Genomic DNA, 18,722 nt, shown 5'->3' with positions numbered 1-18,722 from the left:
TTTTCAACTTTTGCATTTTAAATACCCACATCTGCACTCTATTCTCCTTGCCTTTAAAAATGGTTTATGCGCATCGGAGGTATGTTACTTAAATTGTCAAACCATGTAATCAAAATAAATGATACCATTAGATAGAAAATTGAAATGCAAATACTGTAGAAATCTACTCTGGTTTGTAAGAATCAGATAAGGTTTAAGGATTTTATGGTACTTTTTATGTTATAAGTTACTCCAAACCTTTCAAGAATTCAATATAAATCATAACAAATGCTTGACTGAAACCTTGAGTGTTAGGTAGATTTTTTTTCAGTTGAGATGAATATGTGTTATTTAAACAGGGCATTTTCAGATTTTTCAATGACAGCATCTGCTTGACCCATCTTATTCCAGGCCACACTGACAGCAAGAGTTTGTTCAGAATTGCTTCAAATGTCACCAAAAACAAGAATAATAATTGTGACTCATATGTGAGTTTGGACACTGAAATCGAGGAACATTTTCATCTTTGTTAAAACCACAGAAAATCTCATCTGTGTTGCAAACTTCAAAAATGAAGAAGTAAAGAGAATCCCCAACATCGTCATCGGAAAAGAACCTTGCGCAAAACAATGAGAAAACATGATTTTGGTGAACTACATCGAAATCCAAATGCCAGAAATCCCCACAGTGAAATGGAAGGAAAATAGTGGTCCTTTGAGTCACACATTGACAAGTTTTTGCTCTATCCTGCAGTACTCTGATCTTCAAAAAACAATTTGAAGATCAATATGTATATTTTATCCAGCGAGAGAGTTGTTATTGGTGCAGATTGTAATGGACATATTGGAAACAGGGGCGATGAAGAAGTGATGGGTAAGTACAGCATCCAGGAAAGGAACTTTGAGGGACAGATGGCGGTGGACTTTGCAAAAAGGATGGAGATGGCTGTAGTGAACACTTATTTCCAGAAGAGGGAGAAACATATAGTGACCTACAAGAGCGGAGGTAGAAGCACGCAGGTGGATTATATTTTGTTCAGACGATGTAATCTGAAGGAGGTTACTGACTGTAAAGTAGTGGTAGGGGAGAGTGTAGCTCGACAGCATAGGATGGTGGTGTGTAGGATGACTCTGGTGGTGGGTAGGAAGATCAAGAAGACAAAGGTAGAGCAGAGAACCATGTGGTGGAAGCTGAGAAAGGAAGAATGTTGTGCGGCCTTTCGGAAAGAGGTGAGACAGGCTCTCGATGGACAGCAGAAGCTCCCGGAAGACTGGACTACGACAGCCAAGGTAATCAGAGAGACAGGCAGGAGAGTACTTGGTGTGTCTTTTGGTAGGAAAGGGGAGAAGGAGACTTGGTGGTGGAACCCCAAAATACAAGGAGTCCTACAAGGAAAGAGATTAGCGAAGAAGAAGTGGGATACTGAGAGGACTGAGGAGAGGCGAAAGGACTACATCGAGATGCGACGTAGGGCAAAGGTAGAGGTGGCAAAGGCTAAACAAGAGGCATATGAAGACATGTACACCAGGTTGGACACGGAAGAAGGAGAATAGGATCTCTACAGGTTGGCCAGACAGAGGGATAGAGATGGGAAGGATGTGCAGCAGGTAAGGGTAATTAAGGATAGAGATGGAAATGTGTTGACTGGTGCCAGTAGTGTGCTAAATAGATGGAAAGAATACTTTGAGAAGTTGATGAATGAAGAAAATGAGAGAGAAGGAAGAGTTGAAGAAGCAAGTGTGAAGGACCAGGAAGTGGCAATGATTACTAAGCGGGAAATCAGAAAGGCACTACAAAGGATGAAAAATGGAAAGGTAGTTGGTCCTGATGACACACCTGTGAAGGTATGGAAGCAATTTGGAGAGATGGCTGTGGAGTTTTTGACCAACTTATTCAACAGAATACTAGCGGGCGAAAAGATGCCTGAAGAATGGAGGAAAAGTGTTCTAGTTCCCATTTTTAAGAACAAAGGGGATGTTCAGAGCTGTGGGAACTATAGAGAAATAAGGTTGATGAGCCACACAATGAAGTTATGGGAGAGAGTAGTGGAGGCTAGACTCAGGACAGAAGTAAGTATCTGCGAGCAACAGTATGGTTTCATGCCTAGAAATAGTACCACAGATGCATTATTTGCCTTGAGGATGCTTGTGGAAAAGTACAGAGAAGGTCAGAAGGAGCTACATTGTGTCTTTGTGGATCTAGAAAAAGCCTATGACAGAGTACCAAGAGCGGAACTGTGGTACTGCATGCGTAAGTCTGGTGTGGCAGAGAAGTATGTTAAAATAGTACAGGACATGTATGATGGCAGCAGAACAATGGTGAGGTGTGCCTTAGGTGTGACAGAGGAATTTAAGGTGGAGGTGGGACTGCATCAGGGATCAGCTCTGAGCCCCTTCCTGTTTGCAGTGGTAATGGATAGGCTGACAGATGAGGTTAGACTGGAATCCCCTTGGACCATGATGTTCGCAGATGATATTGTGATATGCAGCGAAAGCAGGGAGCATGCAGAGGAATAATTACAAAGATGGAGACATGCACTGGAAAGGAGAGGAATGAAGATTAGCCGAAGTAAAACAGAATATATGTGCGTGAATGAGATAAGTGGAGGGGGAAGAGTGAGGCTACAGGGAGAAGAGATAGCGAGGGTGGACGACTTCAAATATTTAGGGTCAACAATCCAGAGCAATGGTTGAGTGTGGTAAGGAAGTGAAGAAACGGGTCCAAGCAGGTTGGAACAGCTGGCGAAAGGTGTCTGGTGTGTTATGTGACAGAAGAGTGTCTGCTAGGATGAAGGGCAAAGTTTACAAAACAGTGGTGAGGCCGGCCATGATGTACAGATTAGAGACGGTGGCTCTGAAGAAACAACAGGAAGCAGAACTGGAGGTGGCAGAAATGAAGATGTTGAGGTTCTCGCTCGGAGTGACCAGGTTGGATAGGATTAGAAACGAGCTCATTAGAGGGACAGCCAAAGTTGGATGTTTAGGAGACAAGATTCGAGAGAGCAGACTTCGATGTTTTTGACATGTTCAGAGGCGAGAGAGTGAGTATATTGGTGGTAGGGTGCTGAGGATGGAGCTGCCAGGCAAAAGGGCGAGAGGAAGACCAAAGAGAAGGTTTATGGATGTGGTGAGGGAAGACATGAGGGCAGCTGGGGTGAGAGAGGAAGATGCAGGAGATAGGCTAAGATGGCAAAAGATGACACGCTGTGGCGACCCCTAACGGGACAAGCCGAAAGGAAAAGAAGAATATGTATACTTTATCAATAGGTTGGAAAATGTTGATTTACTTTTTTATTACAAGAATCAGTACTTTAATGTATACTGAACACCAGTATTTTTGTTCTCTGCTTTTTTTATACTAGCAATGAGTGGCTCTGAGAATCATGAGGACGAATCAGATTGCTCTGAAGAAGGTATTGTGTAAACATTTACATTCCCAATACTTTATTCAAACGATTTAACGACGCACAAGACTGATACAGTCAGACCTTTGTCCATATTTAGTTTGTTGTTTCTATACCAGACTGTGGTCAGTTTTGTTTGATGCACTTATGAATCCAATAGTTTCCCATGGTTCAATATTAATGATTGTTATTCTCCCTCAGAGATCCGGGTGTATGCACGGGACATAGGTATTGAACCAGAGAGTGAGCCAGAGCTGTTGTGGCTTGCCAGGGAAGCTATATTTGCTCGACTGCCTCCAGGATGGGCTGAGAGGTAAAACAATGGCTGTGGTACAGACCTCCATTTTAAATTCTCTTATTTGACACATTCTCAATTGTGCACACTTCACTGTACCTCAAGTGACTGAGGCAGAACATTACATGACCATTCTAAATTACTTTTTAAAGATTAGTCACTGATGGTGTAGCGGTTGACTGGCCTTATTCAATTTCCACTCTGATGCTGTAACTGTATGAATCAAAGATGGATGGATGACAGCTGATTAGCACACCTGCCTCACAGATACGAGGACCACGGTTTGAATCCCGGCCCTGCCTTTGTGGATTTTGCATGTTCTCCCCGTGCATGTTGGTTTTCTCCGGATACTCTGGTTTCCCCTCCACGTCCCACAACATGCATGTTAAATAAGTTAATTGAAGACTAAATTGTCCGTATGTCTGAATCTAAGGGAAAATGGTTTTCTTTTTCTATCTGCCTTGCGGCTGACTAGCAAGCACTTCAGGGCGTAGCCCACACAGGCAGAACATTCAGACTCCCCACAGGCGGGGCCTGTATTCGAACCGGGGTCCTCATAACTGTGAAGCAGATGTTCTAACGAGTTCACACCATGCCGCCAAACTACCGATATACAGTATAATGACAAAAAATGTGTAGTGCTTTTTGCTATTTGCGACAGGACTCAACCCCTGTATTCCACTTATAGCTGGGCTTCACTGTAACAATATGGCACTGGATTAGATCATGTAATCACTTTACAAAGTTTATGCACATATGTGATTGAAGATGACTGAGGTGGGACTCAAATGTCAGAGCCTTCCAGTGCTCTTATGGTGCTCCCATCTTTGTGAAATTTTCTAAAAACAAAAACATGGAACGAGCACTTCAAACATCTCTAAAATCTTTCAAAATAAATACATTCACAAAAACATAAATTGCTGAAGTACATGACCTATTCTACTGCTGACTGTTTTTCTCACCAATAATGTTTCATTTGCTCTGTTTGATGGGAGATTTTAGGGCAAGTAAAGCCCTTAGAAACATAACAGTAAGGAACATAACAGTAATTTTCACATGTCAACGTATTGGAATTTCCGCCCGTACAAGTCATTGGTGGATATTTTTATCTAGAACTAGTCAGCAAATCAAAGAGGCTCTTGCCCAAAAAAACAGACAAAACAGACAGACATGAACACCTAGCTATTGTTCATGATTTTGTTGATTCCCAAGGAATGTTTGCAGGGGCTGGGGTGAAAATTTGCAAATAGGTGAGGGTGCCAAACATTTCATCTCCAAAAATAGGGGCGCTACAGAAAATGTTTGGGGACCACTACTGTATAGTATTTTTGTGTTGAAAAAACAGCAGACCCTGTCTATTTCTTAAACTTTTAACAGTTGATTCTCAATAAAAATACAAATAGTGCTGAAAAGAATCATCTCTTGAACCTACCATACATATTGAACTAGAAAATCATTTGCAAGTCAAATCTGATGTAGTATCACCAATTTACAATAACTCACAGGATTATGAGATCTTTGTGTCTTCCTTCTGACCATTAAAGACTTTCTCTCTACAGCCAAGATGAGAGTGGGAACCCGATCTTTCACAACCACTATTTGCAGACGTCAACTATTGAACATCCCTGCAAAGTGCAGTACCGTCAACTTGTGGCCCAAGAACGTGAGCGTTTCCAGCGCACGGCTGCTGTTGGAGGCTCAGTAAGCCAGATAGACAAGAAAGAGAATGAGCAGGCTCTTAGTACACCCACAGTGAGTGGATTTTAAAAATCACTAAATCAAGATTCACTGTGTGAATGCTGAAATGCTCAATGAAACCATATGGAAAAATATTGAATGATATGAATTGACATAGAATGATGCTAACTGTTACAGAATGTGATGAAATAATGTGGACTTATATTGAATGATATGGAATGAAATAAAATAAGATGAACATGGAGAAATGTTAAAAGGGTGTAGTATAGATCATAATGTGGGAAAATGTTGGTACTTTATTGTGGTAAAGACATCAGGCTTTTTTTTTTTTTTTTTTTTTTTGGCACGTTGGTCGATCGCGATCGACAAATTAAGCACCCCTGGGTTAGCACATCTACCTCACAGTTCTGAGAATCAGGGTTCAAATCCTAGCTCTGCCTGTGTGGAGTTTGCATGTTCTTCCCGTGTCTGTATGGGTTTTCTCCAGGTACTCTAGGTGTCCTCCCACATACCAAAAACATGTGGTAGGTTTATTGAAGACTCTAGATTGCCTGTAGGTGTGAATGTGAGTGCGAACGGTTATGTGCCCTGCTATTGACCGGCAACCAGTTCAGGGTGTACCCCACCACTCTGCGGAAGATAGCTGGGATGTGCTCCAGCATGCCCACGACACTGGTGAGGATAAGCAGTACGGAAAATCGATGGATGGGAGTAATAACAATGTGCGAATCCTTTCAGCATTCACACAATTACATTGCAAGGTCACCCAAAATGGTGAGATGAAGATTATCCCGATTTACTAAGAAAATATTATGATAGAAAATCAATTGATTAATCATCAGAGGCATGGGGCTCTACTCCGATTGAGATTGACCGCCATGTTTAGCTTCTTCAGTTTTCTAATGACTGTTCCAACAGTGAACCTTTTTTCACCAAGCTGCCTGCCAATTTCTCCGTAGCCCCTTCCAGCCGTGTGGAGTTGTACAATTTTGTCTTTGGTGTCTTCGGACAGCTCTTTGGTCTTGGCCATGTGACAAGTTTGAGTCTTACTGATTGTATGGGGTGGACAGGTGTCTTTATGCTGCTAACAACCTCACACAGGTGAATCTGATTCAGGATAATACATGAAGTAGAGGTTGACTTTTAAATGCAGACTAACAGGCTTCTGAGGGTCAGAATTGTAGCTGATGGGCAGATGTTCAAATACTAATTTGCAGCTATATCACACAAATAAATCATTAAAAAAAATCATACATTGTGATTTCTGTATTTTTCTCTTTAGATTATCGCTCTCACAGTGGACATGCACCTACGATGAAAATTTCAGACCCCTACATGATTTGTATGTGGGAGAACTTGCAATATAGCAGGGTGTTCAAATACTTATTTTCTTCACTGTACTTGGGGTCAGCAATACAGAGCAATGGGGAGTGTGGTAAGGAAGTGAAGAAACGGGTCCAAGCAGGTTGTAACAGCTGGCGGAAGGTGTCTGGTGTGTTTTGTGACAAACAAATTTCTGGTATGATGAAGGGCAAAGTTTACAAAACAGTGGTGAGGTCGGCCACGATGTATGGATTAGAGATGGTGGCACTGAAGAGACTGTAAGCCGATTTTAGGCCCTGACCTACCAGTTGAGAATCACTGATTTACAGTATTTTGAACGATTCTAATGCCCTAATATTTTATTAATTGTCATTCAGTATAAAACTTAGAAATAAAGATACATGGAATCCATCCATTTTCTTAGCCACTTATCCTAGGGTTGCGGGAATGCTGGAGCCTATTCCAGGTGTCAACGATCAGGAGGCGGGGTACACCCTAAACCGGTTGCCAGCCATTCGCAGGGCACATAGAGATAAACAGCCGCACGCACAATCACACCGAGGGGCAATTTAGAGTGTCCAATTAATGTTGCATGTTTTTGGGGTTGTGGGAGGAAACCGGAGTGCCTGGGGAAAACCCAGGCAGGCACGGGGAGAACATGCAAACTACACACAGGCATGTCCAAGATCAAACCCGGGACCTCAGAACTGTGAGGCCAACTCTTTCCAGGTGATGCACTGTGCCGCCTTGGAATACTATAGAATTCTATCTTTTTAAAAATTGCTTTGTCGGTTGATGATGACATAGTGACGTTTATGCAACTTCTCACTATGATAATCCATCCATTTCCCGAGCTACTTATCTAACAGGGGTCGCGGGAGCACTAGAGCCAATCCAAGGTATCTTTAGGCTAGAGGTGCGATGATAATATGGAACTGAATTGCAATGAATGCCATTTATTATAATATGCTTTTAGTTTGTCCATGGACTAAATCGCTTCACATTTTAATCAGCTCATTTAAGAGAGTCCACGTCTACGCTTAAATCCCACCTGTTGAGTTTTTTTTCCCGCCTAAACATACCGGAGTAAACTAATACTGTGTTTGTCCTTGGTTTATAAGGGACTTTTCTGCAGTGGATTCTTGAGTGTAATCGGCAGTAGGTGCGAAGAAACGTCATCTCTGACACTGTTGAGTTTGGATGACGAAGAAGAGGGTATCATCTCCGGAAAGGAGGTACAGTAACATGAGCAGACGCCCTTCACATATTTTCGATGAAGTAGAAAGAGTGTTATTCTCAGCAGATCCCTGATATTTCATGTCCCTTTTTCATTATACCATTTCTACCTCTGACCATCCTGGTTCTGCCCTCTGTGGGTGCTTTTCCATGGCACTTTTTGGAGGCCGTGTGGTGACGATGACACCATTCCTCAGAATCTCTTCCAACCTGGTTCTCAAACGTAAGCTAAAGAAAGCCGTGACATCACTTGTCTTCTGATTGGCCGGAGATTTTGCCATTTCTCTAAGCGTGGTAATTTGACACTTTCACAATCATGTCATCTCAAGGCTGCCGCACACCGAGCAATGCCACAGTCAATTCTAAATTTTAATCACTGTCTTAACATCGCTGCAGATAAGCATTTCCTCAGTCAAAACGCGTCCAAGTTTAGCGAAGTGTGCTGCCGCACTGCCTCAAGCAGTGCGCTCAAGCATATAAATGCTACAAACCAAATTCCAATGAAATTGGGACATTGTGTTAAACATAAATAAAGGTACAATACCAAGATTTGAAAATCATATTAAACCTATATTTAATTGAATACACTAAAAAGACAAGATACTTAATGTTCAAACTGAAGAAATAATTATTAACTTGGAATTTTATGGCTGCAACATGTTCCAAAAAAGTGGCAAAAAAGACTAAGAGAGTTGAGGAATGGTCATCAAACACAAGTCTGGAAGTGGAGGTGGTTCAGTTGTTTTCCTCCTGAACTCTATAATGAGCTCCTATGGTTTATTTTTTATTTTTCATTTTTTTTAAAGTGTTCAGTTTCAGATTATTATCTGAGCACCAAGTTGTGAGCTTCTGGACCTTCCCTCTATCGGTTGCCTTGTCTGTCTTTCAGATCAACCCGACCAGTGTTGTGTTGTCAGCGACTTTGATGATGATGTTATTATTGTGGACTGGGCTACAGTCGAAGGTGTAGAGACAGTACAGGAAGGGGTTCAGCACACAATCCTCTGGTGAAGCGATGCTCAGTGTGCGGGTGGAGGAAAGGCGGAGGAAAGCTGATTCTCACAGTCTGGGGTCTGTTAGACAAAACGTCCCACCAAACGTAACCATCCTATATCTTGGTTTGTGTGGTGCGATCGAGCTGCTTTCCCAATGGCGTATCACGTAGCCTCTTCCTGGCATCCCATTGGCTTGGAGGGAACTCAATCTTTACCCATGATGGTGCTTCCTGTATTTTGATTTGCGTTGCACGATAGAGCTGCTCTCGTGGACTCTCGAATGTCACGGAATCAGGCTGGCATTGTCACAAGCTAACCCACATTAGAAAAATACAACTTTTCTGTTAATTAATCTTTCTTTACCATAGGTCCCAAGAAACTTTTGTGTTAAGTTTTGTATGTATGTACGTTCATACGTATGTTTTCTCTCGGCAGTTAAAGTTTACCGACTCTGTCCCCCATGATGCCTTTTGCTTGTCACTCGCTATTCTTCGCATAGTCGGCCAACGTCAAAAGCAAATTAACATAATTTTGTAATTATTACTTATATTATGTACTTTGAATGCTTATTTTTGACAGTGGCGATGGGGATGCGGGTGGGGAAGTCAGATGGCTTGGAACAGATTTTTACATGTAAAATGTGCTTCTACTTACGAAAAATTTTCGTTACGAAACTACTTCTGGAACGGATTAATTTTGTAAGTTTAGGTACCAGTTTTGTTGGTATGTTAAAATGAATGGAGCCAGTGAGCTTCCTTTGAAATATCCACACTACTGGCTTGCTCTTCACGGCATCCACTTGTGAAATTGGACAATGTGCAGGAGTGCATCAGCAACACTATGCGATGGTCTGGTCAAGTCGAATTTGACCACGTCAGGCTGTTTGTGGCAGTCTTAAAGCAGTTTTGTTCCGTGGTTATCTAAGGATGGGGTGGGGCCATTTTTTGTCCCTACAGTGAAATGGAAGGCACGACAAGAAACCAGCTTCTCCTTGACTCTGCCTCAATGACTCTCACTTTAGATTGATGCCTGTTATCATGGAAAAGCTTCGGAGGCAGGCCAGACCAGGCGAGGCTGGCGTACAGTGGAGACTGGCCATTCTGGAACGTGTCCTAGAAAAGGGTCTCTAGTAGTTGTGCTATGTATGACGTGTACTGTGTCAAAGTTAAAGGGCCACTGTCATGAAATGCATGATTTTTAATATGTTATTAATGAAAAAACGGCAGCCGACATGGACCCATGCGTTTTTTTTTTTTTTTACCACAAAACATGATATTGACGTATACCGCTTTTTGTAACTCCTGCCATGAAAGTCCTCTCAAGGGATTTGTCTTTGAGAAGAAGCAGGAAGTGACGTAAAGGACAGGACTGCCCCCAAGTGGACTCGTTTGTTTCCATTAGTTTTGCCTCCAGGAACGTAGCTCGATGTTCCTTCATGTTAGCCAAAATGCCGGTTCATTGCATTGCTGGACATTGCTTGAACACTCGGGAGGATGGATTTACCCTTAATAAGTTTGCAAGAGACCCGGTTCGTCGTGAAAAATGGATTGCACGGGTGCAGAGAACGAGAGGTTCGTGGGTTCCAAATGACAGATAGGTGTGTATACAGCTACTAAAAAAATAATAGTTTGGGGCGGACCACATAATTGGTCTCTCATAACGTAACAAAAGATCCGCGTACGAAATGTGTCGAAGTGCGTGTTGGATGGCATCGGGCTGCTGCGTCGCTTCGCCAGCGAAGGCTGCGCTTCGGGCTCGCGGACGGCGGCGGCTCTGAAGAACACTGCCACAATGCCGCACTCAGCCGCGTGCGATGACAACGCAGTAAAGGGCCCGGCTCGACGGTGTTGTTCATCTCGTACTGCGATGGCTATGAAGAACCCCCTAAAGCTGCACGGCTCGGCTCCATTATAAGTCACCACGGTGTCGAAAATGAGCCACACCGGCTGTGGCGGAAGTGGAATCGGACGGGGAGGTGGTTTGGCCATGATCGCATATAATCTGAATATGGCTGGAAACAATAGTGTAATATTGCCCTGGTAACTTCACTCTGTTGTGTGGTGTTCTCCTTTTCGAAAAGAGCTTCCGTGTCAGAAGGGGTGTGTTCTTCTCCCATAGTAGGGTGCACCGCATGTTTTCATTGGCGAATGTCCGGGTGACGTCACAGACAGAGGATGCAGCCAATATGGCGACCACTTGGATGTCATAGAATAACACTTCTGCAACTTTGCGCATGGATGACGCGCTCTCCGATCACATTTATTTTTTAGTAATGTTATATGTATTTTTAATTATATCTATTTTAGAATGTATATAGGGATGACACTTGACCTTTAAATGTTTAGTTTTCTGCATGTGTAAGTTCATTTAAAGTGTGCTTGTGTGCGTGTGTGTCTGTGTGTGGGCGTGTGTGTGTGTGTGGTGTGTGTGTGTGTGTGTGTGTGTGTGTGTGTGTGTGTGTGTGTGTGTGTGTGTGTGCGCGCGCCTGCACATTTGTTCATAATAGGACTCCAAAGGCACTGCTAGTGGTGATCAAGCAGAGGAGATGACAAAGTCAGAAATGCAGGATAAGGCTCATTCTGGGGATAAGAGTAGTGAATCACCGATGCAAGAGGTACATGAACTTCGCTCGATATGTTTATCTGGTACCCCCTTCTCTGTGATTTCTCAGGATGCTAAAAAAATTTGCAATCTTTGTTTCCAGCTAGTTTGAATGGAGAAAATTCCAATATATGAAACACTGTACATTTAACAAATAAAGCTGAGGACTAAGCTATCTTTACATCACTTATTGTCCCTCATTTGAGGACTAGCATTTTATCTCACATTTGAGTTTTTAATGCAAGGATTTTAATGCCTGCAGTATTTTTGAACCTTCTGAGCGTTAGCCTCACAGTTCTGAGCACGAGGGTTCAAATCTCAGCCTCGCCTGGATGAGGTTTGGATGTTGTCCCCGTGCCTGCTTGGGGTTTCTCCGGGCACTCCGATTTCCTCCCAGATCCCAAAAACATGCATTAATTGGAGACTCTAAATTGCCCTTTGTGTGATTGTGAGTACGACTGGTTGTTTGTCTCTGTACCCTGCGATTGGCTGGCAACCAGTTCAGGGTGTACTTGGAGGTAAATAATCTTCATTGGCCTCATAAAGTTAATCAACTAAAACTAATTTGGATTTACCCCATATTCACATCTCCACAACATAAATTTCCCAACAAAGTCATACTCATCTGCATCTTGAGTTTAATGGAAACACTTTTTTGTCATTATTTATTTATTTATTTATTTTTTATCTTTAAGATGTCTGGAGAATTTCCGATCTCCGACAATTCTATTTCCTGTGACAGTCAGCTGGAGATGGATGAAAAAGGAGAGGACGAGGAGACTAGTGCAGCAAAGGGGTTTGTTTTGTCTCATCATTTTGATAGGGATGTGATTAACACTAAAAATCGACGGTGATAAATCATATAATTTTACATCTATTCTGCAATTTTAGTTCTAACAGATTAACAGAATTGCTTGGACTCTTCTTCATCTTGATGTCACGTGTGTGTCATTTTTCTGAACCAGCTTGTTGCCACGTATCCTTCACCCCCTTATAGGCCATTGAAAAATGTCCATATGTTAGCCAAGGAAAACCAAAAAAATGTCAGCACAATAGGTGTATAAAACGGTTAAAGACCACAATAATGTTACATTAAGAGCCAAGTTGGGCTGGGAAGGCTGCTCCACCCTGTGTGAAAGAGATATAAGCGAAATAGGAAATAAGATAGGTCATGACTAGGATAAATAAGGTGTGTGGTTGGAATGGATATGCAGTGCCTAAACATATAGAAACTCAAATTCAGGGGACAATCCTGAAGCACCCACACTAGGCAACTAAATCCAACAGGCATGTCTACGAAGACAAGATAGTGAATGAACAAAGTTGCACACGCATGTTTGTCATCACAAGTTTTCTGGAGTTGCTGTGCATCCTTAATGAGGATGACTGACCACAACCTAACCCATTTAAGACTAAAGCGTGGGTGAGGGCGCCAACCCGGGGGTGAAGGACGGCCACCCCTGGGTTGACAAGACTCCAACCCACACCAAAGTGCTCAAATTGGCCTTCAGGAGGACACAGCCCCAGCGTTTACTTGCCTAAACCTCCACAGAAGTAATATAATACTATTTTTTTTTTCATTTTTTTTCTGACAATGTAAAAAGAGGTTCTTGTTGTAAAAATGTCAGTTTTGTTAAAACCTGTATGTAAACATAATCTTTATAAAGGAATGAGGAAAGGCAATCCTTGCAAAATAGCTCTAGCGCTTTTCACAGCGAAGTTTGTGCAAGCACTGCACGTCAGCAGCAATATGCTTCGAACTATGGAAGCTGCTGAAAAAAATAATTAATTTCCCAAAATTACCCCCCCCCCCAAAAAAAAACAAAAAAACAAAACTTGAATTAATCAATAATGGTTATCACTCAGTACTCAGCTGATGGGACGGTGTCCCTGGATAATGCCATCCAGAGAAGGGTAAGCAATACTCGGGAAACTGATCAAATTCAGCACTCTGTAACATGTGTCTGTTCATCTTTATTTATCGTCATTTATTTGGAAATGTATTCTTGCTGCTGTGCATTTTTACCCAAGCCACGACTGGATGCTAATGCTAGATGCTAGACTAAAGCTGATTAAGCCCATCAGGTCCTTGAACGTCTTACTGTATTTTTCTTCATGCTGTCTTTTTTATTTTGTGTCGCCGAAGTTGCCACGCTCTGCTCTTACTGACATAACAAAAATGACTAACTGAAATGACACAATTAACCGAGAATTGTGTTGCATGCAGCCTCTTATCTCTCATTTGTAAAATGTTACGTAAATATATTTTCATAGTTTCTGTACTAGAAATGAATCACAATAATTATCTCTTCCAAAGAGTCCATTCTTTTTTTCCCCAACCGGCTGTCCATCAAAACCGAATACAGATTTTCTCAAATCATGGAGTGGACAAGCGGGGACTAGGCGTAGGCTACGTCATAACAAAGTGATTGCTCTTGTTGTAATGCAGAATTCCAGCCGAGGTGCAACAGAAGCTAAAACCAGAGCTAAAAAAGTAAAAAAGAATAGCACTGACTGCTGAATCATATGGTGTCCTTTTGAGTTTTAGTAATTTTGTGTCTTTGTCTGCAACAAAAAAAGGTCCTTGGAAAATCTAAACAAAAATGTCATTAAATAGACACCACAGAGAAGAGATAACAAGCCTGCAAAATGAATCATGAATTAAAGCAAGTTGCCAGGTATATAAATGTCTAACCTCTAGTGTGTGCCACTGGTTGAATAAAATGTGCTGGAGTGTTAATTAACAGTTAGCTTTCCCTGAAGTGTCCCTGTTATGTTGACCTTCACACTGAGCAAGGTGGTGATTAATTAGACGACCTTGCTCCTGGTCCCCTCACGAGCTAGTGTGGTGAGTAGCCAGTGGGCTGGCGAGCGGACTTGTCGTTGAACTTGTTTTGTCTTTTGCACCGTGCATGGGTCCACACAACACAGACACTGTAGCCCGAATATTGCAACACTTCCAAGAAAGTTGCATTTTCCAGTTGTAGGCATAACTTGATGGCTACCTGCATGCTGTAGTGGTAGAAATGGGACAAGTTATTATGACTAAGAAACTGGAATTTGCACCGAATTGCCATTGATGGAATGAAGGCAGCGGCGCCACGGTAGCTCACCTGGTAAAGCATTGGCCTCACAGTTTTGAGGTCCCTGGTTCAATCCCGGACCCAGCTGTGCGGCGTTTGCATGTTCTCCCCGTATCTGTGTGGGTTTTCTCTTGGCACTCCGGTTTCCTCCCACATCCCAAGAACATGCAACATTAATTAGACAGTCTAAATTGCCCCTAAGTGTGATTGTGAGTGCGGCTGTTTATCTCTATGTGCCCTGCGATTGGCTGGTAACCAGTTCAGCGTGTACCCTGCCTCCTGCTCGTTGACAGCTGGGATCGGCCCCAGCACTCCCTGTGACCCTTGTGAGGATAAGCGGCTAAGAAGATGGATGGATGGAATGAAGGCATTCAGCATTTATAGTTGGGTAGGCTTGACCTATGCAAAGCACGTGCTTGGGTTTCTTTTAGCAATGCCCAAAATAAACAAACCACTGAAAAAGAAAAAGAGTCAAACACAATTTCAACAATTCAGTAATGAATTGTACTGTCTTTCCACATTTCAACACTCTCCGCAAGATATTTTTTTCCATCCATTTTCTACACCGCTTATCCTCACTCTGGTCACAGGCCCTTTCAAACATCCATCAATTTTCTGAGCCGCTTATCCTCACAAGGATCATGGGAGTGTTGGAGCCTACCCCAGTTGTCAACGAGCAAGAGGGAGGGTACACCCTGAACTGGTTACCAGCCAATCACATGGCACATAGAGACCGATTATTGTTGCACTCACAATCACACCTGAGGGCAATTTAGAGTCTCCAGTTAATGGATGTTTTTGAGATGTGGGAGGAAACTGGAGCGCCCAGAGTAAACCCACGCAGGTACAGGGAGAAAATGCAAACTCTACAAGTGGGGCTGGGATTTGAACCCTGGTCCTCAGAACTGTGAGGCCAAGGCTCTAACCAGTTACTCCACCGTACCGCCTCTTTCAAACATATTTAATGTATTCAAAATAAATCACTAATATTAGTTGACACGTTAAATGGATTTGCATCTCACCGTCAACACCTCTACAGCCCAGATAAATTGGGACATGAATCCTCTGGTGAAGGGAACCACAGTGGCGCTGTGGATCGAAAGCGTGAACATGTTCCGTGCAGTGATGCAGTTGGGGACGCAGAAGCTGAACAGGACCAGGAGAAAGAAGAACAGATAAAAGCACCTGGAGTGAGTAGCTTTTAAATATGGTTACATTGTGGTAAATATGAGATTTGAAGATAATGAGTACAGTATTTCATCTCTGTCAAATGTGTCAATTTACAGTTAAATCAAATCTATCCTCTCCAAAACATAATAAGGTGATAGTGATCATTCTTGCTTTGTCAGGGTTTCTTTTGCAGTGGGTTCTTGAGTGTTTTAGGCAGTGGACAGGATGAAAGTTCTACACCCTCCAGCCATGATGAAGACAATGTCATCATCTTTGAAAAGAAGGTAACGATCCTCACAATCCTCACAGTGGCTGAGAAATTGCCTCAATTGTCCTTCACCACTTGTGTCTGTGTGCAAATTTTTTCACCCTAGGACTCAAGAAGCAGTGATACAGATCTAATAGAAGAGCCACAAATGCACGAAGAAAACAATTTTGCAGACCACAACACTGACTCATCGGAACAACAGGTATGATTTCTCCACTGAATATTCACTCTGATTTAACTTTGTGTTTGGTGCAGTAGCACATTCAACACACATTCAACTGACTTCAAACTCAATACTTTTGACAAGTCTTTTTTTCACATCTTTAAAGATTATCGATGAGCCTTTGGACAGTTCTGTTGGCTCTGACAGTCAGCTAGATATAGAAGTCAAAGATGAAGATGGGGAGACTGAGGTTGTAAAAAGGTATGTCACATATTAAATGCTGCTTATACATTGTGGTTTATGTAATCAGATTGGTGATTCCAGATTATTCTGACTTTGATTCTGCGAAGTAGTTTAGCGACAAACAATCTGGTATTATCATTTTTGGCATTCAAGAAGTATCACATGTTGTGGGGGCTTGTCAGTAAATCCAGGAACTCTAACACACTTTAAAGCGTCAAATAATGATCAGATATGGTATGTTGAATTCTTATGCTGTGAGAACATGTTTTATAGTTTGCAACCTTCTCTTCAGTCTTCCTCTCACTGTTTTGCCTGGCAGCTCCATCCTCCACACCCATCCTACCAATATACTCACGCTCTCGCCTCTGAACATGTCCAAACCATCGAAGTCTGCTCTCTCGAACCTCGTCTCCAAAACATCCAACTTTGGCTGTTCGTCTAATGAGCTTGTTTCTAATCTTATACAACTTGCTCACTCCTAACAAGAACCTCAACATCTTCATGTCTGCAACTTCCAGGTCTGTTTCCTGTTGTCTCTTCAGTGCCACCATCCGTACATCATGGCCGGCCTCAACACTGTTTTGTAAACTTTGCCCTTCATCCCAGCAAAGACTCTTCTGTCACATAACACACCAGACACCTTCCACCAGCTGTCCTAATCTGCTTGGAGCCTTTCTTCACTTCCTTACCACACTCACCACTGCTCTGGATTGTTGATCCCAAGTATTTGAAGTCGTCCACCCTCGCTATCTTTTCTCCATGGAGCCTCACGTGCCCCCCCCACCATTCACGCACATATATTCTGTTTTACTTCTGCTAATCTTAATTCCTCTCCTTTCCAGTGCATGCTTCCATTGTTATAAATGTTCCTTGACCTGCTCCATGCTTTCACTGCAAATCACAATGTCAACTGTGATCATCATGGTCCAGGATTCCAGTCAAACCTCATCTGTCAGCCTATCCATTACCTCAGCAAGCAGGAAGGGGCTCAGAGCTAATCCCTGATGCAGTCCCACCTCCACCTTGAATTCTTCTGTCACACCTACAACACACCTCAGGACTGTTCTGCTGCCCTCATACATGTTCTGTCATGTCCATGCTCATCAACTTTATTCCACTATAGTTCCTCCAGCTCTGCAAATCGCCTTTGTTCTTAAAAATGTGAATGAGTACACTTTTCCTCCATTCTTCGGGCATTTTCTCACCTGCTTGTAATCTGTTGAATAAGTTAGTCAATAACTCCACAGCCATCTCTCCAAATTGTTTCCATACCTCCACAGGTATGTCATTAGGATGAACTGCCTTTCCATTTTTCATCCTTTGTAGTGCCTTTCTAACTTCTCCCCTACTAATCATTGCCACTTCCTGGTCCTTCACACTTGCCTCTTCTACTCTTCCTTCTCTCTCATTTTCTTCATTCATCAACTTAAGTATTCTTTCCATCTATTTAGCACACTACTGGCACCAGTCAACACATTTCCATCTCTATCCTTAATCACCCTTACCTGCTGCACATCCTTCCCATCTCTATCCCTCTATCTGGCCAACCTGTAGAGATCCATTTCTCATTCTTTCGTGTCCAACCTTGTGTAGATGTCGTCATATGCCTCTTGTTTAACCTTCGCCACCTCTGCTTTTGTCCTACGTCACATCTCAATGTATTCCTTTCGCCTCTCCTTAGTCCTCTGTGTCCAACTTCTTCTTCGTAACCTCTTTCCTTGTATGACTTCCTGTAATTTGGGGTTCCACCACCAAGTCTCCTTCTCCCCTTTCCTACCAGAAGACACAACAAGTACTCTGCCGCCTGTCTCTCTGATCACCTTGGCGGCAGTAGTCCAGACAGCCGGGAACTCCTGCTGTCTATCATCTTTTTCTGAAAGGCCGCACAACATCTTTCCTTTTTCAGCTTCCACCACATGGTTCTCTACTCTACCTTTGTCTTCTTAATCTTCCTACCCACCACCAGAGTCATCCTACACACCACCATCCTATGCTGTCGGGCGACACTCTCCCCTACCACCAATTTACTGTCAATAACCTCCTTCAGATTACTTAATCTGCACAAAATATAATTCACCTGCATGCTTCTACTACCTCTCTTGTGGGTCACTCTATGTTCCTGCCTCTTCTGGAAAAAAGTGTTCACTATTGTCATTTCCATCCTTTTTGCAAAATCCAACACAATCTTTCCCCCAAATTTCCTTTCCTGGATGCCGTACTTACCCATCACTTCTTCATTGCCCCTGTTTCCTTCACCAACATGTC

General features: G+C 42.6%; 1 protein-coding gene across 2 annotated transcripts in view; it reads left to right on the top strand.

Moving 5' to 3' along the window:
- LOC133504871 (trichohyalin-like) overlaps window positions 1–18,722 on the top strand; it is a 74,546-nt gene that overhangs the window by 698 nt on the left and 55,126 nt on the right. Inside the window, exons 1-11 of one of the 2 annotated variants that reach the window (XM_061827567.1) lie at window positions 3,099–3,245; window positions 3,341–3,391; window positions 3,584–3,695; window positions 5,237–5,429; window positions 7,820–7,933; window positions 11,436–11,543; window positions 12,226–12,326; window positions 15,653–15,803; window positions 15,963–16,067; window positions 16,158–16,253; window positions 16,381–16,475. In XM_061827567.1, the coding sequence (XP_061683551.1) occupies window positions 3,227–3,245; window positions 3,341–3,391; window positions 3,584–3,695; window positions 5,237–5,429; window positions 7,820–7,933; window positions 11,436–11,543; window positions 12,226–12,326; window positions 15,653–15,803; window positions 15,963–16,067; window positions 16,158–16,253; window positions 16,381–16,475 (1,145 nt within the window). In that variant the 5' untranslated portion in view covers window positions 3,099–3,226. Of the gene's footprint in view, window positions 1–3,098; window positions 3,246–3,340; window positions 3,392–3,583; window positions 3,696–5,236; window positions 5,430–7,819; window positions 7,934–11,435; window positions 11,544–12,225; window positions 12,327–15,652; window positions 15,804–15,962; window positions 16,068–16,157; window positions 16,254–16,380; window positions 16,476–18,722 lie in introns of those variants that run through there. The other variant, XM_061827566.1, reaches the window with a different exon arrangement.

The sequence above is a fragment of the Syngnathoides biaculeatus genome, chromosome 8 (assembly GCF_019802595.1).
Source record: "Syngnathoides biaculeatus isolate LvHL_M chromosome 8, ASM1980259v1, whole genome shotgun sequence".
Lineage (NCBI taxonomy): Eukaryota > Metazoa > Chordata > Actinopteri > Syngnathiformes > Syngnathidae > Syngnathoides > Syngnathoides biaculeatus.
The sequence above is the reverse complement of the archived record's forward strand: the minus strand, read 5'-3'. Positions and strand labels throughout refer to the sequence as shown.